This window comes from Aulonocara sp. 'chitande type north' Nkhata Bay, linkage group LG14, assembly GCF_057382095.1.
Source record: "Aulonocara sp. 'chitande type north' Nkhata Bay isolate Kocher_YH1m ecotype deep benthic linkage group LG14, A_spYH_male_GT1.1, whole genome shotgun sequence".
Classification (NCBI taxonomy): domain Eukaryota; kingdom Metazoa; phylum Chordata; class Actinopteri; order Cichliformes; family Cichlidae; genus Aulonocara; species Aulonocara sp. 'chitande type north' Nkhata Bay.
The window spans coordinates 14,168,704-14,194,229 of record NC_141357.1 but is presented as its reverse complement, the minus strand read 5'-3'; the positions used below and the strand labels follow the sequence as shown (position 1 = coordinate 14,194,229).

Below are 25,526 nucleotides of genomic sequence, written 5' to 3'. Positions count from 1 at the left end.
ATAGTATAGCATCAGGTTGTTTGGATAACCAGGGAGTTATCCAAACAACATGATGCTAGTCTTCTCTTTGCTCCTAGATACACCTTCAGAGGTACTGTGACATCACCTATGACCTTGCAGATGATAATGTCACACTCTTCTGTGGCATCAGAATGATGGTAGTGACCAAGACAAATGCCCTATTATTGAATAAATTACTTTGCTTGTATGCAACTAGCACAGTGCCCACTGTCACAGGAATCACAAGGACATCAACAAATATGGATGTCACCATCGTTGGAGGTTGATTTATCAACTATGTTGTGTGATCTGGTCATTAGGAGGTCACAGCAGTGTAATATCATCTGTGATCTGTCAGATGATGCCAAAGTGACCTAGCTGAGATGAAAAGACATCCACTCCTCAGAACGCCCCGGTTTAGTACTGCACTTACTGAGGTCTCCAGCAATACACAGTATGAAGTACATGAGAAATACTTTTGGAAGATTTAAGGTTTTGGTGGTTAGGAATAGGTGTTTATGAGTTATGTCCACAGGTGAATCGAAGCAACTGCAGTTTATTTGTGTCGCTGTTTGAATTGGTAGCATAATGACTTAACTCAATAGTAGATGGGACTTACTCATGCAGAACAGGACGTACAACAGTCTCTCCTGCAGTGTGGGCTTTGTAGAATAGCGTGTAGAGGTAAGGCAGAAGTGTATAACGTATGTTCAGGTAATGTTTGGAACTCCGGACCAGTGCTGAGTCAGCACCATATACAGCTGGATCCTGAGGCTGGAGACAGAAAGATGGAGTAAGGGAATGGTGTTAATGAACAAGAAATAATAGAGAAAATAAAACACATATTTGTCCATTAGTTACTGAAAAACAATGGGAACGAGGGAATATGTTTGAGCAAGAGAAGGAAAGAAAATCGCTGAAATTAAAGGAAGTGAGTGACGATAAAGCAGTAAAGAGGAGGGATGAGAAAGTGGAAAATTACCATGAGCAAATACACATTAACCTTAATCATAATGAATAACCACAAAATTACCTTTACATTGGAGCAATCTAAAAGTACAGTTTATAAAGACAAAGAGCAAAAGAAAAAAATAAATGAAAAAGTGAGAGAAAGAAACAGAGGTATGATGTTAATTTGATGACAGTGGTAAGTGTGGTAAGTGTGAGGGTGATTAGCTGCTTACAGGCCGTGGTCCTCTCATCTGGCTAATCATTTATGCCTCCAGCAACTCTGACAGTCTGATGAAAACTCATTTGTGTCTGTGTGTGTGTTTGGACTATCTGTATGGGATGTGATGAGCGCCATGATTAGGGCAAAGCAAAGGTCACACTTTAGCTGTCTTGTTTAGTGGAAATTGTACATCAGATTCATCATCATCGTGTCCCTGTCTTCAAGCAAGTACTATCACCAACCCCCACCCCAAACGGAAAATGTTGTGGGAGCATCAGTTTTCATGCGATTCAATAGTGTAGAATGATTTTTCGCATAAGCCATTTGTGTTCATCTGTATAAATAGCTCAGTGGCAATATAAGCACTCTTCTAGGCTCAGCAGGCGCCTTCCCTGTGTTTCTCAGTGACATTAAGCCACTGATCTGACCTGTGACATTTAACGTTTTAGCCTGCTTGTTAAATATAAACATAATTTTTACTCTGTTAATATTACCACCTGTTGAAAATCATTGTCACTGAAAATGAATACTGACTCTCTTCTTGAAGAGCGATTGTCCAGTCAGAAAGTTAAGAAAGGCAGTCAGTGCAATACTGCAGCTGATGTGGAGAATCCACCATATTGCAATAACTTTATGTATATCAATATCAATTCCTTTAAATTTCATTGCACCATTGAGATTGTGAGTAATATTTTATTTCAGACTCAAATGTTGTGTTTTTCAGCAGCTTGCATCCTCAGTGTTAAACACAGATTCAGCTGTACTTGCACCAGTGAGGTGATAATCTCCACGGCTACAAAAAGTTTTTAACTGCTCGGATTTCATAGCACCTATACAATGTTATAGAATAATGTGTATACCCTGCAGTACTTTGCACCAAACAGCAAAGTTGTAATATATAGATTGACAATCTAATATAATAAATCTGGGAGTACCTTGTACCCCTCAGCGTTGTGGTTCCGACTGAAGGGGTAGAAAGCCCCGACCTGCATCCAGCGACGACACAACTCCTCAGTGGAGTCATCAAAGAAACCGCAGATGTCAGCTCCAATCTGAAAAACATTTACAATGACATTTAGCCAAAACCTACAGGTTCAATTCTAACAACATCCTAATATTGTTATATCGGAAAAATCAAACTGGAATAACATTTGACAAACTCTGAGAAAACTTGAACTTGAAAACAAAAGATCTCTAGATTACTAATGTTTCATTATGGCCTGGTTAAAAAATGGTCCAACTGTAAGGTTAACAAATCTCTTGTAGCACCAGTGTGATAACTGCCTTTATATTTATCTTCTAAAATGCCTCTCTTCATGCTGGCTCCATTTAGTGAGGATTTACTGGCAAACAGTAGATGTGGGTTGTAATCTTTATTTACATTAATTGCTTTCATGGAGTCCAAGAAAGAGACTTCAGTCAAAGGCCAGTCTGCAGAGACTGTTTGCTTTCTATTGTTTACTACCGGCCACATTTTACAACAGCCTCAATGGGAGGGAATCGATCCAAATCCTATTTCTCCTGCTTTCTTTCCGTCTTTCTCTCTGCGTTCGTGTGAGCGTGTGTCTACTGAGGAACCCAAAATCTGCTTGACACAGTCCCAGCAGGAGAAGTTGGCATGTATATATGACTACCTGCTGTGCACAGCTGGAGGAGTGTGCATGTGTGTGTTTGCATGTGCACTGGACTCCCTGTCGTTTTCTTACTGCTGTTTGAAATCTGCAAACTAGCGATACACACAAGCAAGTACAAGGTCCACTCGGTTACTGGCTAGGAGTGTGTTTTCTGAACATGGTGTTGTTCCAGGAAAGAAAACTGCTGTTGGTGCAGACATTTTAATGGATCTTATTCAAGACACACTTCTTCTTGTCTGCTGTTTGAAATTATGACGGAGCATACATCCCAATGACAACTAAATCTTCTTTAAAAAAAGCAAAAGAGAGAACCATCCAAGTGCCAGAAACACACGCTAACAAACAGATTAAGTTCTATGCCTGGTTCTGGAGCTTTCTGTAGAGTACAAATGATATATATATATATATATATATATAGATATATATAGATATAGATATAGATATATATGTTTTCATTCTTCAATGCTTTGCTGAAGTGAAAATAAAAACTTGAATGGTCATATTTATTTGTCTTATCAAATGATTTTAGCTATTTTAAAAATTATTAGAGATGGACCGATCCGATATTACGTATCGGTATCGGTCCGATACTGACCTAAATTACTGGATCGGATATCGGAGAAAAATAAAAAATGTAATCCGATCCATTAAATATCACGAAAGCGCCTCACAAAACTTGCAACACACCGTAACTCACCTCAGAACGTTAGCACATCAGAGCAGTATGCATCACGTGATAGAGCGGCTGTGGCGTGGGGACCTGTCAGTGGTCTGGATAGCATTTGGAGCTTCGCTAGCAACCCGGCATTTCATCTCCGACAAAGTTATCCCGAGAGAAGTAAAGCAAGTGTGTAAGTCCATCTCTGAATGTTTGTAAAGCATTCCTGCGTTAAGCTTAACAAGCGATATATGGAGCGACTTCCTCCTCTTGCTGCTACTTCAATCATGAAACTGCTTAATGATCAGCTGACCGGCTTTTCTGTCGCGAGTCCCTGTCTCTTGTTTGTTTTTGGCCCACTTTGCACCAGAAAGAGGAAACCAGCGGCTGAACAACAGCAGCACGTTTAAGCTCGATAAGCTGTTGTTAGAATTTATTTAATATTACTTTCTACTCGAGGATCTTTTTCTACATAGCTGACGCTGGTAACTGTGCAGGGGCGGATCTAGCAAAGTTTAGCCAGGGGGGCCGATAGGGCATGAACAGGGAAAAGGGGCACAAAGACATACTTTTCTTTCTTATTCTCATTTAAAATGTCGAGCTTTTAATAAATAATTATCTGACAGCCAAAGTTTTAATTTGATGTAAAATGAATAGAAGTCAATTACTGTATATAGTGACTATTAAGTCTAATATACCCTAGTAAGCTATAGTACTTTTTCCTTTGGGAAGGTACCATCTGTGCAGTCTGCAATTTTGTTGAAGAAAGATGTTGAATCTATTTAATATTTTAATATATTGAAAAAAATAATTGATTTCTGTGCATTTTTTTTCACACTGCATCAAATTAAGGTTGATTACGTCGATTAAGCATCATGAGGTGGAGCGTGAGGGGTGGTTCCCTATTTTTTATTTATTTATTTTTGTTGTTGCTGGGAGTTGGAACCCTATTAGTTAGGTTGCTTAATATTTATGCTAAGTACTCTTTAAAATACCAGAATAGGGAGGATGGTGTAGGTCTAAGTTTATTAGATTGATCAGTATTGCTGAACTATGAAATATTTTTTTTTGCATACAGGTATAACAGAATAGCTTTAGTGTAGTTGTTGTTTTAAACTTGAGTATGAACTTATACAAAATGCAGCAAGATATTTAAAAAAACAGTTTTGTTGATTAAAAAACACTATATCGGATTCATATCGGTATCGGCAGATATCCAAATTTATGATATCGGTATCGGTATCGGACATAAAAAAGTGGTATCGTGCCATCTCTAAAAATTATATGACCATTACATGACCTTCTCTGAATGTTTGCTACTCACATAGGGTATTCCAAAGAGGCCAAACTCTAGCATGCCAGGGATAGCCCATTTTATGTCATTCCAGTTGGCACCATTGTCCCCCAGCCAGTGACCTGAATATTTTCCCACACCTGGAAAGGAGGAGCGGGTCAGCAACAGGGTACGGTTTGCTCCAAAAACACGCTGCAGAGCTCTGTGGCAGAGAATTTAACAAGAAGACAAGCAGATGATACAGGGTCATTAAGATAAAAGGACAATGGGACAAAAAAGAGAGCCAGAGAGAGCACAAGGGAGAAACAGATATCGCATGCATATGCACAAACACAAATGATCAGAGAGAAAGATTGAATTGATTTACCACTACACATTAATATTTTATTCAAACAAAATCGAAGCATTATCAATCTCCACGACAATATAAAGCCCTGATGATGTTTACAAAATGTGTCTCCTGCCAGTAATACATTTTAATTAGTAGACTAAGAAAGAAGAAAAGAAATGAGTAGGAAAGCTGACAAAAGAATGATGAGCTAGCTTTAATACCAAAACAGTGCGTCAGCAAGCTCACTTCAGGGAGCTTGTATTTCATGGTCTTGAGTGGGCTGTGTCTGTGTATGTGTGTGTTACCATATATAGGCAGATTGTTTCTTTCGAGTGTAAATGTGGTTACGAGGGTAGTGATGTAACTTCGGAGAATTGACATGAGCAGAGTTTAAACATTAACCCTTTAAGACCTACCATAGAACCAAGTTCGCCAGAGCTTATATTATATTTTTACATGCTGTGGAGCCATTTTTGGGAGCATTTCAAGTTGCTATACATCAATACAACCATTATAGCCCAAACTTTAATAATATGTCTGCATTAGGTGCATAATAATTACATAAATTGCAAAAAGTGCAATAAACTACAAAAAAATTGAAAATCGTTTTTGTTTTTTTAACATATATTTCTAGTTAGAGAAATTTAAGAGGCTTATCCCTCAAAACTGTAAATACAAAAAAGTTACACAAACTAGTTTCCCACCACAGGAAATTTATTTTGAGTGTCTTCATAGTTTTATTTTTGAAATACACCAATTTTTATATACTGCAGGAAAAACGAAAATAAATATTATAGTGCAAATTTGCAAAATAACAGCATATGCATCAAAATAAACTATTTCCAGCAGTGCAATATGAGTCTTAAGCATCCCAGAAACGACACAAAAAGTCATAAAGTCAAACATAACTTTTTAAAACACATAACAAGTAAAACACAAGCTCATAAGGCCCCGATCGTAAAAAACTACATTTCCGCAAAATGACGTCACTTCCGGTTTCGGGCAGGTCATGCGGTCATGTGATAGTTCGCGCTGATGGACGTAGGAAGTGTTACAAACAGCTGATGGATCGGCGAAGCTGTTTCTGGAATATCATGTTTTTGTTGCTGCAAGTGATTTTTATGCAGTTTTTGCAAAGCTATATGTGGAAGGAAACTGTGACCTAGGACAAGCTGATGGCATAAGATGTAAGTACAACTCCTCCAGTTTCATATGCAAAAAAAATTATTGCGCTAGCTTACTTGGTTGCAGAGCTACCGGGATTTGCTGAGTATGTTGTCTCTAAGAAGAACTCCCACTGCATTGCGTTGGACTGCAGGTAGTGATGGTAGGCCTTGTTATGCTCTCTGGAGGATCAGCAATGGGCTCAGAGGCCACTGTAATAAGAAATTGCAGTAGGCCAAAAAATGGCTCATACACATCTATGCCAAATTCAGCAAGGTTGCTGAGAACAAGGACTACTGTAGTTCAAGACAATGGAATTGGAGCCCTTCAACAGCATTCAGATAAGGAAATAAGATGAACCAATGCTAACTGGTTAGCAAGTATAAAACATTAATAATAATAAACCTGAGTATGGTGAAGCACTTTTTTATCCCTCCTCAACAGATTGCTGGCACCGACAATATATTTAATACTCCTTTCTAAGTTTGTGCACATAATGGGTCACTAAACTGTTTCAGCGCCAGACTCCAATGAGAAATTCATTCAAACACACTGGAAGCTAGACTCATTAAAACAAGTTTTCGGATTTAACACATTGAAGTCAAGTCAACTGCTCTGGACTTTAGCACAATGGGTCAGTAACATCTGATTCTACAACTATTCATTTAGAAAATTATGTAAATGGTAATGGTAAATGGCCTGCATTTGTATAGCGCTTTTCTAGTCCTTAAGGACCCCAAAGCGCTTTACACTACATTCAGTCATTCACCCATTCACACACACATTCACACACTGGCGATAGCAAGCTACATTGTAGCCACAGCTGCCCTGGGGCGCACTGACAGAGGCGAGGCTGCCGGACACAGGTGCCACCGGGCCCTCTGACCACCACCAGTATGTATATTACATTGTGTATTTTGAGTTTCCCAGAGTCTCAATATACTGAATGGGTGGCAGAAAGTTGGCCTTCGTAGCACAACCTGAACTCTTCCTGTCATTGATTATTGATGTACTCACTTTTCACTAGCCAGCACCATAGAGTACCCGTACAGACTGTGGACATCATAATGGTTTCCCCAAGACTGCTTGGCATCCATACACAGAGTCTTACTGTACATCAAGTTGTCGAGAATGTCTGAGGGAGAGAAAAGATAAAGGAGTGAAGAGCTGGAACAAGGGGTGAGGAGGCATGAAGAGAATACGAAAAAACAGTGATGGTGTTGCGATGAAGTAAAAGGACAGAAAGAATGAGATAGACATTGATGTATACTCCTATAGGATGTCAGAGCAATGAGGAAATGACAGAAAAGAGAGCAATGCAGGAAGATGACTAAGGAGGAGGGCAATAACAAGGATGGCATCAGGGGAGCGTGCCTTTTCCAGTTATGATCATCCTATCTGGGACACAGTCAGAATAAAAGACATGGCAGAAGAGTCATTTTCAAAATTCTTCTTAAGGGATCTATGATTCTAGATGAGTTTTCTAGAAAACCATCTAGGATACACTGTGCATGTACGATGACAATAAAGGGCTTTTCTATTATTATGTGTGCTAGTGTAGCTAATTTATCAAGTTGTGTACAATATTTGGGCGATGACCTGCATTTCTATGGTATCCTTTGTTTCTTTGTATTAAATGCATACCAGTATGACTAGTTTTCACAGAAAAGGCAGAAAATGGGGAAAAAATGAAAATCATTAAAACTTGCATCTTTTACTGACAGGTGCCCATTTTGAATTAGGTAGCCACAAAATAAATAAATAATTAACTTAATTAATAATAATACTAATATTTAATAGATTACTAATTAAAAATTATTATAATTAATTATAACTGCAGAGTTTATAGGGAGTGCAGAATTATTAGACAAATTAGTATTTTGTCCACATCATCCTCTTCATGCATGTTGTCTTACTCCAAGCTGTATAGGCTCGAAAGCCTTGGTAGTAAGCATATTAGGTGATGTGCATCTCTGTAATGAGAAGGGGTGTGGTCTAATGACATCAACACCCTATATCAGGTGTGCATAATTAGTAGGCAACTTCCTTTCCTTTGCCAAAATGGGTCAAAAGAAGGACTTGACAGGCTCAGAAAAGTCAAAAATAGTGAGATATCTTGCAGAGGGATGCAGCAGTCTCAAAATTGCAAAGCTTCTGAAGCGTGATCATCGAACAATCAAGCGTTTCATTCAAAATAGTCAACAGGGTCGCAAGAAGCGTGTGGAAAAACCAAGGCGCAAAATAACTGCCCATGAACTGAGAAAAGTCAAGCGTGCAGCTGCCAAGATGCCACTTGCCACCAGTTTGGCCATATTTCAGAGCTGCAATATCACTGGAGTGCCCAAAAGCACAAGGTGTGCAATACTCAGAGACATGGCCAAGGTAAGAAAGGCTGAAAGACGACCACCACTGAACAAGACACACAAGCTGAAACGTCAAGACTGGGCCAAGAAATATCTCAAGACTGGTTTTTCTAAGGTTTTATGGACTGATGAAATGAGAGTGAGTCTTGATGGGCCAGATGGATGGGCCCAGTCCGACTCAGACACCAGCAAGGTGGAGGTGGAGTACTGGTTTGGGCTGGTATCATCAAAGATGAGCTTGTGGGGCCTTTTCGGGTTGAGGATGGAGTCAAGCTCAACTCCCAGTCCTACTGCCAGTTTCTGGAAGACACCTTCTTCAAGCAGTGGTACAGGAAGAAGTCTGCATCCTTCAAGAAAAACATGATTTTCATGCAGGACAATGCTCCATGACACGCGTCCAAGTACTCCACAGCGTGGCTGGCAAGAAAGGGTATAAAAGAAGAAAAACTAATGACATGGCCACCTTGTTCACCTGATCTGAACCCCATTGAGAACCTGTGGTCCATCATCAAATGTGAGATTTACAAGGAGGGAAAACAGTACACCTCTCTGAACAGTGTCTGGGAGGCTGTGGTTGCTGCTGCATGCAATGTTGATGGTGAACAGATCAAAACACTGACTGAATCCATGGATGGCAGGCTTTTGAGTGTCCTTGCAAAGAAAGGTGGCTATATTGGTCGCTGATTTGTTTTTGTTTTGTTTTTGAATGTCAGAAATGTATATTTGTGAATGTGGAGATGTTATATTGGTTTCACTGGTAAAAATAAATAATTGAAATGGGTATATATTTGTTTTTTGTTAAGTTGCCTAATAATTATGCACAGTAATAGTCACCTGCACACACAGATATCCCCCTAAAATGGCTAAAACTAAAAACAAACTAAAAACTACTTCCAGAAACATTCAGCTTTGATATTAATGAGTTTTTTGGGTTCATTGAGAACATGGTTGTTGTTCAATAATAAAATTCCTCAAAAATACAACTTGCCTAATAATTCTGTTCTCCCTGTAGTTGCCATAGTAAATCATTTTCTACTCTTTATTGAAATATAATTTCTATAGTTCAGGGCCTCTTCTTTGGTATTTTAGTAGCATAATATTCAGTTTGCATTTTAAATGACTGCCCAGCTTTTTCTGGATTTCTTTTTTTCTTTTTTTTCTTCTAAAAGCCACAATTTACAGCTATAAGAACAGCCATGTACGTCAAATGATTAGCATGATCATGGCTCAGAAGATAAAAAACAACATCTCTTACTTGGAATGAATGGAGGGTAGTTGAGGTTGTTTGAAGCACAGCCCTTTGCTGATCCTTGCTTGAAATTAGAGACCTCATTCATGTCCTGCAAGGACATACAGTAGATTTCAGTGAGAGGACTCTTGTTTTGTTTAAAGACGGTTATGAAGTAAATTTTTTTCCATGTTTGTTAAGTTAACACAATTCTTATTATTAATGCTCTTTCTTGGCCCTTGGCCATTTTGACAATTTTCGGTCAGGCCACAACTATTCATACCTCCGTTTTCTGTATTCAAAACTGACTTACAATCCACAGTGCATCATGTTTGACCTCCCTGTAGAATCGCTCATACTCATCCACCCACCAATCTATGCAGGCTTGGCTGGTGTAATCTGGAAATACAGCCTCTCCTGGCCACACCTTTGAGGGAGAGAATGTGAGAAAAAAAACCTTGACTAGTCTACATTAGTTATCATCACTCACAGTTTACAATTCTGGTTCTGTGTAGGTGTAAGTACAAATTTTTTTATTTATGTGCTCATTTTTTATGCACTTAACATATATGGATGTGAAACATGTCTGAAACAAAGCAGCAATTTAGTCTGCAAAATAATCTATATCAACATAACACAACATCACCAATCAACATAACAGGGCACGATCAGTCAAAATTATGAGCTCTGCAGGAAAAATATAAATGTTCCTATGTAGATGTTGCAGGACCAGTTTAGGGAAGTGGCAATGACAGAAAATAGAGGACAGATGAAATACAGGAGAAGAGGGATTGATGAGAGAGAGATGGCTAAGGAGAAAAGGGATAAAGAGACAAATGAGTTGAGGAAGAGTAGAAAGGAGAGGAGAAATCGATAATGCAATAGAAATCTCCAGACGTGACTGTGTGTTAGAAGTCATCCTTAATGACATGTATTGAGAAAAATGATTAATCCACTGAGAAAGACAGAGTTTTTGTGCGTTTGTGTGTGTATATTTGTGTGTGTGTATGTGGCTGTATTTCTGTATGTGAACACTCTTGAAGAGCACACTAGATATTAAATCTCAAGGTTGCTCCACTCTAGCTATCTTTTACCTTTACTTCCATGGGCAATAACATTACAACCTCGTTTTCAGCAAAGACATGAATCATACTTATGTACGCTCATGTGCTTGCAGACACGCACACAGACACCCCCCCCCCCCCCCCCCCCCCACACACACACACACACACAAACACAAAGATTTATAGGCAGATGTTTTTGGCAGATGGTCAGAAATCCAAGGTCAAAGCTCATTGATAGTCCCTTGCAGATGCTTTCCCTTGCATCTTTTTTTGAGCCCTTCCTTCCTTCAAGGCCAGATTTTGTCATCTCCAGCTGCGTAGTAATTCTGACAACAGGATATGGAATGTGCTGTCATTTGTAGCTGCATATCTCACTGTTTCTTTTACTGTTTTTATGGTCTTTTGTCTGCCAGTCTGTCTCTCGAAGTTGTTATCCACCTGTCTCTCTTCTCTTCTACCGGTATCAGTCCCTCTGCCTACCTTCTTTCCAAAGTCTCTTTCTACCTCGCATATCGTCTACCCCCTCCTTTTTTGTCTGTATCTGATAACCTATCTATTTTGTCTCTTCTGTCTCTTTGCTTCTTGTGCATGTCTCTGTCACCATGCCACAGTAAGACAGCCAGTCTGTTTCCCTTTACATTTTCATCTAATCCATTATTTGTGTTTCTCTGACTGTCTGCACATACCCCTTTCTCTGTGCATGTTTCTGTCAACAGTTAAACCTTCCTTTAAATCCACATAGGTTTCTTTTAGCTCTCCCCACTGCCCTTTATTTTAACTCTCATCTAGCTTTACTTTTGTGGTATGAACAGAAATGTCCACCTGTTTGAATGAGGTCCTGCTATGATTTTACTCAGGCACTCCAACATGGGTGCCAGGAAAAGCTTTTATCTACATATTTCTCAGCAATTATTCTCTATTTTAAAAGCAGAATATATACCAGGTCTGTTTCAGTGCCTACCTGATTACAGAGGCAGCAACAGCAGAGGTTGTTGGCAGAGACACTTGAATGTTCACAATGAGAATACATAGAACTGCATATGTAAATAAACTGCACACAAGTATGGCCACACTTGTGTGCAGAAACAAACCACAAATTACAAAAAAGTTTTTTTTAACCCACACAGCTGGATGCATATAAATGAACGCGGGGACTATGGGTCTTTTCTTTCTACCTTTCTCTGTATTTCTCGCCATTACACATTCACACACAGGCCTACACACACACACACACGCACAGACCCATGGCTAATGTGTGATGTGGTGATGCAGAACTTTTTAAGATTAAGCACTAATGCAGAATCAATGCATATGTTTGACCTGTTATAAACAGGATGGAAAAACTATTAACAGTGGGGCAGGGTCTCGCTGTGTGCATAATCAAAAGCAACACTAAAGAAAGTATTGAGCAAGACATTTTACTCTGCACTTCCACTCTCTTTTTTAAAAAATGTTCTCAACGGGGAAAAAGATCTCTCAATGAATATATTTATGTTCTATGATTGTTCTATGGAAAATTATTTTCCATGAGAACAAACCTGTGACCTTGCATCAAATATCAGCTGATTGTGTCAGTAATATAAGCAGTCCTGTAAAGAGCTATGTGTGCTATTATTGCTTCAATAGAAATTAAGAGGATAAGTAGCAGGAAGGAGCTACTAGTCAACAGAGCTACAAACTGTAGATGAAGTAAAGATATTTGTACTGCTTACATTTTCAAAAAAGATTCATTACCTCTAGGGGGGGGGGGGGTATCGATTATTTTGCATCATTGCGTGCCTTTCAGGAATTAAACCAGACTGAATCTATATAGTGGGAACCATACCACACACAACCCTACTGGTATATCTACTGATGCTTATATTTAGTTTTTCACATGGCTGCATAAAGTCCTTTATTTTTTACAACTGTTTTAAATTGTTCATAAAAGTTTATATAGTAAAATAAAAGTTTATATAGTTATAGTTCACATAGTTTTGTTAATTTTATTATTAGTTAACCCTTTATGAGTCCCCCAAGGTTAAATAAATAACAGACCATGATGAGTCATTTGGATGCCAGTCAAACTGTTTGACTGTCTGATTTGATCAAAATCTGTTATGCTTTTTTATGTTTTGGGTTAAGCAGCTAAAAGGTTTGAAAGGCTTTATCTTAAAAAGCCAAATTTGATAACTGAAAGAATATGCTAATATATAACCTCTAATTTCATAAGCCTTAAAAGTAGCGGACTCTAAACTGTTTGAAAATAGTTCCCATTCATTCCTGTGTTTAAGTTTGATTGAAAGCACAGCTGAAGTTTCAAAGTTAATTAAGTAATTTTCTTTTTAAGTGAGTTTCCTCTTGTTTGTTGTGTGCATGTAATTATTTAAATTAGGTTTGTGCACAAATGTGGCTCACCTCTCCTATTAGAGGAGTCACTCCATCTGATTCAGTGACCCAAGCATTTTTCGCAGTTCCACGGTCATAGGACTCATACAGAGCATCCCCAACCCTCTTACTGGTGGCTATTGCTGGATCCTGTCATAATAATATAAGTTGAAAACAAATCAGTAAATACATAAAAATTACACAGCACCATTGGCATGAGTTTCAATTGTTATTTGTTGTATCTGATGTTACAAAGATGTTACTGTGTACTGTATTATTGTATCATCACACATTATATACAGAACTCATATCACAAAATTGCTTGTAATACAAGAATAAGTTCATGTAGTAATATTTGTTAACATGTCCATTACACAAATTATTTTGTGAACAGCAAAGTATTTCTTACCAGGATAAGGATATATTTCTGCCCCTTCTCATGGAGGAATTCAGCAAACTGTGGAAGTTCTGCAAACTTCACCTTGTCATAGGTGAAATCCTTTTTATCCTCCATGTAGTCTATGTCAGTATATTGAATGTCCTGCATAGGGTAAAGAAAAATGCTGCATTGGTATGTGATGTGCATGCATTTTTTTACTTCAGAAATTATATAGGCTAGCATAGCCAAAATCTTTGTCTTTCAAAAAAAGCTCTAAATCTAATAGCATATGAAGTTAATTTACCAAGTTTTATATATGCATTGACCCTTGTGAGTTAATTTCAAATGAGTTTTAGAAATGGGCATTAGATATTCAAAGCTTCTTTTGAAATACAAAACTTTTGGCATGGCTTCTATTTATTAAAATTAAATTTGCATCTTGGATTGCAGTGTAATAGATTCCAAATGTCTCATAATGCCTCCTAAATGTACCCACTCGTGTTTTTTTTTCTTTTTGGGCTTAATTTTGGCACATCTGCTAAAAAGAATCATCATTTTCAGCATTACTTAAATGTGTCTTTCACACTGTATATTTTCATCTTAACATAGCTAGCAAAAGAAATATTGAACATTTGCATAGAGTCTTACTAACAGAAAGACCTCTGATGGACTTTTGGAGACCTAATGTGAGTGCAAACAACTTTGGTAATGTGCTGCTAAACCTTGGGAGGACAATAGCAATGTTAACACAGTCTTCCTTTTTTGCCAGGGTGTGACTTTATGCTTGCTCTCTGTCTGTTGCCTGCCAAAATCTACTTCATATCGATGGAGCAGATGGTTTGGAAGGCTCTGCCAGATCCTTCCTCTAATGGTAATCAGCTCCAGACATATTAGGGAGAATGTGATAATACCCTCTGTGGTCTATCTAATGGTTATCAAACATGTCCCTGAGTACAGCCGGAGAGAAAGCAGCTGCATCCTAATGTCTTTGGATATGAAAAAAGAGATTGGAGATTATAAGAGTGAAATATTGAGATGGGTTGGAAATTTGTTTGCATTTGAGCGTTAGATAAAACAGAGTTCAAATGACATCCTCGACTGTTGCCATCACTGCTGAGTTGTGATAGAGTTAAAATGTTTTATTGGGACACATAAAGAACATGGATAGGAGTCTACCTTAGTAATTAAAGACAAAAATGTACAGCATTGCAAAAGACTCGGTATCGAAAAGACTCTTAGCAGTTACCTCTCATGGCTCGACAAAGATAAGCAGTAGGGCTCATTCCAAAGAAAATGCCAACTAGAATTGATATTTACCAAATGTCTCAGAAAGGAATAGGCACTGGAGTAGTTTTAGCATTCAGTTCAGCGTGAATGAGATAATGAAAGGAAGTCGATTGATTGATCTTTGATCACCACTAACATTCAGTGACGTATGAAAAATAGTGATCCCAGGATTGAACCTATATAGCCCAGCAGACTCGCCATTATTTGACAGAAAGCTGGATTACCCTGTGTAAGTTAAAGGCCATCCCTATCATTGTGTCTGTCTGTCGAATTCCTGTTTCCACCTTCGTATCACGTCTCCACAGATAGTGTAGTGGTTAAGGCTCTTGCCTCCGGAACCACACAGTGGTGCATGAGTGCTTCAAATTTAACAAGGGGTGCACAAGGTGAAGTATTGATTCCCCACATTCCCCGACCTCTGAAAGCTTTACAATTGTGGTAGTAGTCAAAGGATTCCCTCTCTATAAAAACCATGCATTGCCACTACATTTCACACACTCGAGTTTTAAAATGCATGTTTTCTAAGGAAGAAACAAAGAACTAGGAAGAAGTAAAAGGCTAGGTGATGTCAGTGACACCAAGTCACATGTTTTCCATTTCCAGAATGTTCATCATGGCCACATGGTCAGTAACAGTGGTATGTAAATGGAACCTACATTTATTACATACAATGCATGATATTGTGATATAATGGAGGTAAAATATGTAAGCAAAGTTGTTCAACATGTTATCAAAATATCATAAGGACAAAATCACAGATGTTTAAGGGGGCGGCAGTAGCTCTGACAGCAATTTTAGATAGTCTGAAGAAAATGTTTTTCTAAAATATGCATTTTATGAAAGACAAATAAGGAATAAAAACCAAGCAGACAGAATCTTACATATGGAAGATCCACAGCACGGTTCCTCTCCACTGTTTCCTTGACTATACTGAGGTTGCCATAGTTCCACCGAGAAAGCTGGAATCCCAGTGACCAGTAGGCAGGAATGACAGGCTTGCCAATGAGCTGAATAGCATGATTGGAAATACTTTTAATGTAATTACCACGTCAAGGCAACACAAAACCCACTTCACCCAACAGTATTAACCAGAAAACCTGCCAGACATATTTCTGAATTTAGAAAATCACCTCGAGGAATTCATGCACCACTTGTTCTGGTGTGTCACCAAAGAAAATGTAGAAGTCAAGCACCCCTCCAATTGTCCTGTAGGTCACAGCTGGGGCGGGCTGCAGTGTCACATCTGGTGAAAACACAGAGACAAAACGTATAAGTATCAGTATTATGTTTAAAAATAAATTACAACCCCAAATTGATTGTAAACCATTGTGTACCACCGGTCCTCTGTTTTGATAAACCAACTTTCTTGTTGTTTTAATTCTTCAGAGAATTATTACTTTAGACCTAAACACAATTGTATAAGGAGGACGTATCCGTCAATTTCTATGGAAATCAATATATTAAAAAAACTTACATGAAGCAACTGTAAGCATAAGCGACAGAAACATGTCAGTGGGAATCACTAATGCTTTCAGTCATCTCCTTCTCAGAATAAAGCAGTCATGAAATATTCTCTTTGATTTGTCAGCACAATTCTTTGATTGATGCAACAGTAGCTCCTTTTGTGTTGGGGGATGAGGATTAACTGGCGGTTCGTATGCCCTTGAACCATTTAGAGATGATTTTCTTGTCCCGATGTTACATGTATCAGTGTAAACATACGATATGTTTGTACTTTTTTGGCAGTATGTATGAGAGTGCTTGTGCACATACATTCTGTAGTTTTTAAACACAGTGCTGCTCAAATGTTTTTTTATGCGTACGTGTGCATTTGTTTGCGTGCTCGAACCCATGTGTATTTGCTTTTATCCAAGTACCAACAAGTGTTCTTGCATTTGTGTTAGCGTAACTTTACCCATAGCATTGCTGTTCAGGAGAAACACCCCAAATGACTTCCCACTATTATCTTCCAGACAGAGGAAAAAGGGATAGTGTCCATAGAGGTTATGTGTTCCCTGTAGAGAAGAAAGGAGGAGACAAATGAATATAGGGCATTGGTGCCTTGTGAGACCACCATGTGGGAGACTTACTGAAACTGAGGGGGTGCCTACACGGCATAATCAGCTTACAAGGCATTCAATTATAAGCCTTTTGCGAAGGCAAATGCACATGTAAGACACACATGTAAACATGCCACACACACACAACTAAGCAGGCCTGATTTGAGCAGGCCTTATTTTAAGCACATATGTCTCTTTGTGTTTGTGTGTGTGTGTGTGCTGTGTTTACCCCATTAGGAAAAGCATCTCTTGTGAAAATTGGCCAGGTTCTCCAGTTTGTGTCATGCCGATATTGCCTATGGACATGCTCCCCCAGGCCATAAATATTATGGGATGGGAGCTTAGCAGACAGCTGTATGTACTGGTCTTCAAACACAATTGGAGCCATTCTAGTGTCAAACCTGAATGTCAAACCAGAAAAAAAGTAAAGTTAAGTAGGAAGTGAAGAGACACACTGATGCACTGGGATGTGGAATAAGGGAGAGCAGATAAGAGTGAATTTGTGTGAGACACAAAAATAAAGAAAATGAGCATGAGATGGAGCAAGAAGAGAGTGGGAATGAGACAGAGACTGTTACGTCCCCACATGAAAGCTAGACGAAGAGGGAGGGGGACAGTAACAGTTGGATCCGGGTTGAAATGAAAAGGATGCCAGGCAGAGGTGTTTAACACAAAATAAATCTTTATTATAATTAATTAACCCAATAATCATATAAGCAGTAACAACAGAAAGAGACAGCAACGCTGCTTTAATGACAAATCTGACAGGCCAACCCAAAGAGATGGCGACCGCTTCAACTAAGAAAACAACTATAAGGCTTCAATAGAATAAGACAGCAACGCTGCTATTAGGAATAACCAGGCAGGCCAAGAAATGGAGGCTGCCGTCATTTAAGCAAAACCACTGCCCAGTTGCACGCACGCACGCACGCACGCACGCAGCAGGCCTTTTCCACACCTAGACCTTACATTCACACTATACAAAACACAGAGCAAACCCATCACTATGCGCTGCGCGAGAGTGCATCAGCCACCAGATTCTCAGTCCTTTTCTTGTGTTGGATAACCAGATCATAATCCTGCACCAGCAATGCCCAGCGCATTAGTTGCTGGTTGTGGTTGTACATACGTTGGAGGAATGTAAAGGGATTGTGATCTGTATACAACGTAACTGGAAAGGAGCTAGAGCCCACATACACAGTGAAGTGCTGCAAGGCCATCAGCAGCGCTAGAGCTTCTTTTTCTATGGTGGAATAGTTTAGCTGATGACGCTTGAACTTTGTAGAATAGCAGCAGACTGGGTGACACACACCCTCTGTGTCGTCCTGTAACAGTACCACACCAGCTCCGGTGGCACTGGCGTCAACTTCCAGTTTGAAAGGCTGAGAGAAGTTGGGGGCTGCCAGAACCGGGGCGCTGCAAAGGAGAGATTTTGCAGACTCAAATGCATGCTGGCATTCCCCTGACCACTCAAAAGCGATTTTGGGGCTACATAGCTTTGTCAAAGGGGCCACAACTACCGCAAAGTTCTTACAAAAACAGCGATAGTATCCACTCATGCCCAGGAACCGCTTTAGCTCCCGCCTAGTGGCTGGGGCTGGGTAGCTGAGGACAGCCTCGACTTTTGCCTCTACCGGGTGAACCTGCCCGAAACCCAGCGACAGGTATTACAATACCTTGTAACATCTGCCTTCATTGCTGGCCAGAAGAAGTGCTGCAGAATACGGTCATACGTTTTAGTTACCCCCAAATGTCCTGACCATGAATGATCATGGGCTAATTGTAGCACATGCTGACGCAAACTAGACGGGACCACTATCTGTTGGACTACACTCTAGTCCTCCCCTGGCTTTGAGGTCCACCTGTTAACAGGAGAAGCGATTTTAAACAGCCCCATCCCTTTTGGCTTACGTGGTGTTGAGGCTGGCTGTCTGTAGGCCTCGCAGTCCTCTATTAAATGGCCAGATTTAAAACAGTAAAAACATTTCCGGTCTTACCTGGGACGAGGCACAGGTACCTCTCCCCTTGTGTCTTGCTCACCACTAGCACCGCTAGCCTTCGCTAGGGTGCCGCGTCGCTCATGCTTAACTCGTCAGCCAGTGTCGCGGCCCTGCTGCAACGTGGAGACCTTCTGTTCGTTCAGATGTACTGCCATCCGCTCGGACATGCAGTTTTTAAATTCCTCAATGAGAATTAACTCCCATACCGAAACTAGGTCTGCAGCTTTACAGGCCATACACCATCGGTCAAAGAGGACACTCTTTTCCCTTGCAAAATCCAGGAAGGATTGACCCTGCACCTTTTTCAACTCCCGAAATCGCTGCCTATAAGCCTCGGGGACTAGTTCGTAGGCTAACAGGATAGTACTTTTCAGTTTGTCGTAATCCAAACTGCACTCAGCGGACAACGAGGAACAAACTTCCTGTGCCTTGCCCACCAGCTTGCACTGCAGCAGGATGGCCCACGCATCCCGCGGCCAACGCAAGGCTGTCACTATCCGTTCAAATGATTCAAAGTAAACCTCCACCTCAGTGTCACGAAACACAGGGACCAGATGACTATTACTGCCTACATCAAACTGTACCTCTGTCTGTGACAGCAAGGCCGCCACAGGAGGGGAGGAGGCCTGCTGGAGTTCCAGCTGTCGCAGCTTGACCTTAGTCTCCGCCTCCAACTCCACCTTCTTCAGCTCGACCTCCCTAGCGCTACCCAGCTCCGCCTCCAAACGCCTAAGCTCTAACTCCTTTTTCAGCTGGAACTCACGCTCCTCCTTTCCCAGTTGGAGATGAGCCAGACGGACTCTGAGCCTAGCATCCTGCTTAGAACCCTCCGATGACTGGGTGGAGAGCGGATCAAAATGGGGCAGTGTCATTGGCCCACAGGTGTAGACACTGGAGGTTCTACGACCTGGCCTGGAACATGAGGCGCTGTAGGTACTAAGTCCAACCAGACTGGGTGTGCTCGGGGGTTCTTGCATTACAACCACCCCCTTCTCCAACAGCCCAGACACCAGAGCGGCCTTCAGCTCCGCTTTGCGTAGACCAGTGGAGACACTGATCCCGTAATATGTTGCCACCTCATGCATATCCCTCTTCCTACAAACATCCAGCAGGGCAAGCGACGGCTTTGCCATAAATCCAGCAATATCAAAAGTGGCCATGAAACTCATAACGGCCCGCAAAACACAAGCTAACCACTCAAGGGCCACACAACACCTTCACTACACAACCAAAAACAGGCGAAATAAAATGTGTTGTATCAAGACAACCATTAACTAAAATTCTACCAACCCTCTCCCAAGTCCTGCCTACTCAGAGTCTAGCCTCACCTAGCTTCTGGAGCTTCTGGAGCAGAGACATTTTGACAAATTGAGTTGCAGGAAAAAAAAAACAGCGAGTAGACAGGCCATCCCATCAAGCTGTAATAAGCCCTCTGGGTAACATTTCTGTAGTCTTCAAAACAAGACATACACTGGTTACTGAAATACCAAGCCTGCTGAACTTTCAAACAGCTGTCAGATATTACAAGTAAAGGTTTTAAATGCTGTAAATATATGATATTATTTTCATTTAACATCTTAACCCTAATTCTGTTCAAAAAGATCATTTCCACATGACAGGCACACAGGCTTAATAGAATGATTATGAGCAACATTGTCCATTTATCTATATAGTAAATAAATAACAGATGTCAGTGGAATTTAATGCCATAATAAATACCTGGGGTAACCTCCTGCAATTTTTATGATTTAAAAGTAAATATGTAAATATTGTTATCACTGTATTTTATGGACTTTTTACAGTTCATGGCCTGCTTATTCTCATATTCTTATCAAACTATAATTACATTATAACAATTTAGATCTTGGTAAACATTCCATGTGCTTAAAAATCCCACAATGGTTGTCTCTGTAGCTATGCTTCACCCACAGTGCCAAAAAGGATCAGTTTGGTTGCTAAATCACAAATAATCTTCATCTGCTTATCTTAAAATTTATCTTGAAAATAATTTTAAAGGCCTGTGACTAAAAGTTGTGTGCAGTGTTGAGAAAGATAAATGCAACTTTTAAAAGCAGGTCAAACCAACAGCTTTCATTTTATGTAACTGTGACTTTAACTTTGTCTTTCATTATTTGTTTTTTGTAAGTAAAGAGTGTTGAAGAAAATAATTAACTGACTCTTTTTTTTCTTATAGAAACATAACTCAACAATGAAAGAAAGCCAATAAAAGACAAAACACTAAAAGCAAAGGATTAGATAAAATGACTGTTGTACATGTTTTGTCATTTTGAAATGTGTTGGCATGTCTGAGCAATATGAATTCTCTATTGGCAGTGTAACTTTTGTTTCACCACTTTCTGCCAAGAGCAAAGATCAACTACAGGAGTGTAAACTATCGTTATCAGTATTTTAGAGCACAGAGATTATTCTAAGTATTGAACATTTGCAATCAACCAAAGAAATCCCCGTACACTGTAGAGAGTTTGAATCAGAAAAATGGACATCCTATTTTTTTCATGAAATAATTGTGGACCTCTGTCTACAAGCTATTTTTTATACCAATGGAATTTATTAAAAATAAATATATTTTCCTACATTGAATGAAATGATAAAAACCTCCTTTTAACCTTTACCCACCAATGATAATAATAATTATTATTACAAAGGGCGCATTGACTGGCGCCTGGTTGTAAATTTCATTATCGTTACATCCAGGAAGACTGATAAGCCGCAGTGATACCTATATCGATGACATCCACACAATTTGCACCCCTACTATAAATTAAACATTTTCAAAGGTTGCTTTGGCTTTCACTTTTCCTGTAAATAAATCCACATTTACCTAGTAGGGAAATTTGTCATGCACCATAAAAGCCAATAATGATGTACAAAACACCATTAGCACTAATGTATGCAATTGTTGTTTTGCTCTATTTATCTGTGTTTGTGTGTTCTGTGGAGGAGTTTGTCACTGCAATGTCACACAGGGCCAACAAAGCATGCACTGAATCAACACGAAAATAATGACTTATTGTTTGAGAAACTGTCTTGTAACATGGAATGGTGTCACCTGCCAGTTTTGCATGACAGCGAGTTGGTGTGCTGCTGAGACCACCTTTGTGGCTTCCTTACACATCTGCTTCAAGTGATGCACATAACCTGTGGTTCCGAATTTCCAGTGTCAAATGTTTAAGGGGACAGTTCTGATAAGTAATACTTGTAATTCTAAATAAATATTTAATAAGTCAATTTATCTTATATTAAAATTTCAGTACCATGGCATCTTAGCATTATTATGGAAAATCTCCTCCACACTACGCAATCCTCTGCTGCTATACATGCTTTAACTCAGAAATGCCCTCATCCCTCTTTACTAGCGCAACCATAGTATATAAAAAAAAATGTATAAAGTACATAAGAAATTATAATAACAATTACCTTCATGTGAATCGTGTTTTTTTTAATGAATACACACAGTTTGAATAGTCTGATATCTTTTGTATATCCAATCTGAAACAGCAAATATACATGGTATATACACACAATGAGCACTTACACAACGTTTTGGTTCTCCTCTCTGCGTACAGTAAGGCCAAAGGGTTTCTGTGTGATCTGCAGTGTGTTGTTGATGGGACTGGATGGTGTAGGGTTGAGGCTAAGGATGTGCTCATGGGGGACTTCAAACCTCTTATTGTTGGGATCATAAATCTGAGGGAAAGGAAACAGTCATTTTAGGCAGTTAGACAGAACTCTCGCTGTCTCAGTAATACTCAGTTGTGTATATTTCTATTCTTCATTCTCAACAGCTTTTATGGTAAATGGTAAATGGCCTGTATTTGTATAGCGCTGTACTTAGTCCCTAAGGACCCCAAAGCGCTTTACACTACATTCAGTCATTCACCCATTCACACACACATTCACACACTGGTCATGGCAAGCTACATTGTAGCCACGGCTGCCCTGGGGCGCACTGACAGAGGCGAGGCTGCCGGACACTGGCGCCACCGGGCCCTCTGACCACCACCAGTAGGCAACGGGTGAAGTGTCTTGCCCAAGGACACAACGACCGAGACTGTCCGAGCCGGGGCTCGAAACGGCAACCTTCCGATTACAAGATGAACTGCCAACTCTTGAGCCACGATCTTTTATATTAAAGATACTTTGATTAAACTGCTTCTGAAATGAATAGTGTATCTCATAATTTATTACTTTGCTGTAAAATCTGGCCCTGCAAACATGCATACAAGAATATAAACCCAGAATGGTGTCAATGTTCACCTTAAATCTGAGTCGATTCTTTGTCTGCATTTCTGCGTCAATTGCCAGTTCCTTTATGTGTTGACCAAATAGAGGTGGAGATTCCATTCTTGTCAGTTTTGCCTTTATAGCTGCAAAAATAAACAGATGACAGTAAGATGGCAAGAAGTTTAATATATCATCCACATAATACAATATATTTACATAATGTAGAAATCAGTTACATAAGAAACATAAGTTTAAAAAATGAAAACAAAACAACAATTCAGTTTTGTTATATTTTATTATAAAGAGAAACTGTGTGAGCAAACATTCGTCAGGGTCAGTCGTTCAATTCAGGTGTAGCACCACATTAAAATCTTCAGGTGAACTTAGACTGGACTTTATTTAAACAATATGTATTGCCAACTTCTTTTACCTCCATGATAAAAGGTTACAGAGTACTTAGTTGGCTCTGTTGTACTAATTTCCATAGTATCCTTAAGCAATACCTTTGCCAAATGGTATTACATTTTAAATTAGATATGGATAAAAAAAAGGAATGCTTTCATTTTTATGTGTTGGTTCAATTCCCAACACATACAAATCTCAGGCTGGGCTTATATATATATATATTCATGACTGTTTTTGAATATTCTACTGAGTCCAAGCACATACAGACTTCTTTCTATTTATGTGCATATTTTTATCAGTTAGTGAGCACATGACTCTGAATTAAAGAATACAGAGGGGGTTTAAGGTTTTACCATAAGAATTTGGTGTCTCCTGTGATTCCACAGTATATCCATAGTTGGTTGGGAAGAAACACCAGGGAACATTACTCTCATCCCGTGGACTCCAACAACAGCCACGTTCCTGACATATCTCCTGTTAAGAGTATTGTTGCCAATATAATTATTTGTAGTGTCATTACTGTTACTATTAGAAGTGATTTTTGTCACAATAGCAAATGCTTAAATTGTGTAAATAATATTTATTTATTTAATTATTCATAAATTAATAAATAAACAAAATCCCCATACATACACTTTACACTTTAGGAAATTAGTTTACCTGTGATGCTCCAGAATCAGGGAAGCAATCTACTCTCTCACCCAGAGGCATGCTGGGACATGTTGGCACAAATGTATCTGTAATTTCTGAGAAAAGAACAATATAACTAAGTCACAATTATAAAGGGTAAACCTTGTAATTTTACAAACTGACATTAGTGTGCAGATTATTCTCTGGTTTAGAAATGATAATCATGTGAGCAAAAGAAAAGTAAAGGAGGAAGTGATTTTATGTTGCTTAAAACTTAGATGTGTATTTCTCTGTGGTCCACCTACCTTCTTTCACACCAGATTGTCCCGTGGCAAAAAGAACTATGAATGCGATTGATATAACACTCATAATCGTAAACATCACCATTAACATCACCTCCAACTTAGAGAAGTGTTTTTTTGCCATCTAACAGAGAAAAAATGCACAAGAACAAAATATTCATACGTACACAGTGATTACAAAGGCCAGCATCATTAACACTCGTTAATGATAGCAAGTTTACTACAGGCAAGGTCTCAGAGGTACAAAAACCTTTAGCTGCGTAATGATGCCCATTGGCAGGAGGCACACTCACAGACGTGCAAAAAAATAAAAATAAATAAAAACATATTTAACACACACATACATTTTCCTTCCATTAACCTTGATTTTTTGGCAACAAGTCTTACAAAGGTGGGATAGGTATTAAATTCAATAAAATAAAACTATAAACGAGAAGGAGAGTGGAGTGAGACTGAAAAAGAATCTGGAAAGGAAAGCTGTCCAACAGGCTTAGCCTACTCTTTGCAAAGGCACCCAACATACAGCTCAAGCAATTAGGCTTCACTCCAGTATAGTCTACTCTTGTAGACAAAAACAAGGTGAATATCTGGATGTGTGTGTGTGTGTGTGTGTGTGTGTGTGTGTGTGTGTGTGTGTGTGTGTGTGTGTGGCTATGTGTCTGTTTGGGTGTGTGAGAAGCTTATAGCTATCCTGTTTAATGTGCTGTGAAGAGCAGGTGAGGGCGTAGAGAGAGACAGAGAGCCAAATGTCTGCATGCCCCTGTGTGTTAGCAATCAGCTGCACATTATAGAGAAACACTGAAAAGCACCTGCAAACATGCAATGTAAGGCACAGAGAAAAAAATACACAAACATAGTGTATGTTTAAAGTACAAATTCTTTAGGCTCTCTACTCCTCCTTTTGGCTTCCACTGAATACATAAAAGTAGGTTTCACTAAATCTT

At 39.3% G+C, this 25,526-nt stretch overlaps 1 protein-coding gene across 1 annotated transcript in view; it reads right to left on the bottom strand.

Moving 5' to 3' along the window:
• si (sucrase-isomaltase) overlaps nucleotides 1-24,927 on the bottom strand; it is a 59,979-nt gene extending 35,052 nt beyond the window's left edge. The window contains exons 1-17 of the mRNA XM_086261097.1: nucleotides 24,586-24,927; nucleotides 24,311-24,396; nucleotides 24,004-24,124; nucleotides 23,279-23,388; nucleotides 22,557-22,708; nucleotides 17,230-17,401; nucleotides 16,856-16,955; nucleotides 16,071-16,183; nucleotides 15,822-15,947; nucleotides 13,684-13,815; nucleotides 13,305-13,424; nucleotides 10,157-10,270; nucleotides 9,871-9,955; nucleotides 7,270-7,387; nucleotides 4,788-4,959; nucleotides 2,107-2,223; nucleotides 620-774 (exon numbers count right to left, since the gene is read on the bottom strand). Of these exons, the coding sequence (XP_086117223.1) occupies nucleotides 620-774; nucleotides 2,107-2,223; nucleotides 4,788-4,959; nucleotides 7,270-7,387; nucleotides 9,871-9,955; nucleotides 10,157-10,270; nucleotides 13,305-13,424; nucleotides 13,684-13,815; nucleotides 15,822-15,947; nucleotides 16,071-16,183; nucleotides 16,856-16,955; nucleotides 17,230-17,401; nucleotides 22,557-22,708; nucleotides 23,279-23,388; nucleotides 24,004-24,124; nucleotides 24,311-24,396; nucleotides 24,586-24,706 (2,114 nt within the window). The 5' untranslated portion in view covers nucleotides 24,707-24,927. The remainder of the gene's footprint in view (nucleotides 1-619; nucleotides 775-2,106; nucleotides 2,224-4,787; nucleotides 4,960-7,269; nucleotides 7,388-9,870; nucleotides 9,956-10,156; nucleotides 10,271-13,304; nucleotides 13,425-13,683; nucleotides 13,816-15,821; nucleotides 15,948-16,070; nucleotides 16,184-16,855; nucleotides 16,956-17,229; nucleotides 17,402-22,556; nucleotides 22,709-23,278; nucleotides 23,389-24,003; nucleotides 24,125-24,310; nucleotides 24,397-24,585) is intronic.
• Between the last annotated feature and the right edge of the window lie 599 nt (nucleotides 24,928-25,526).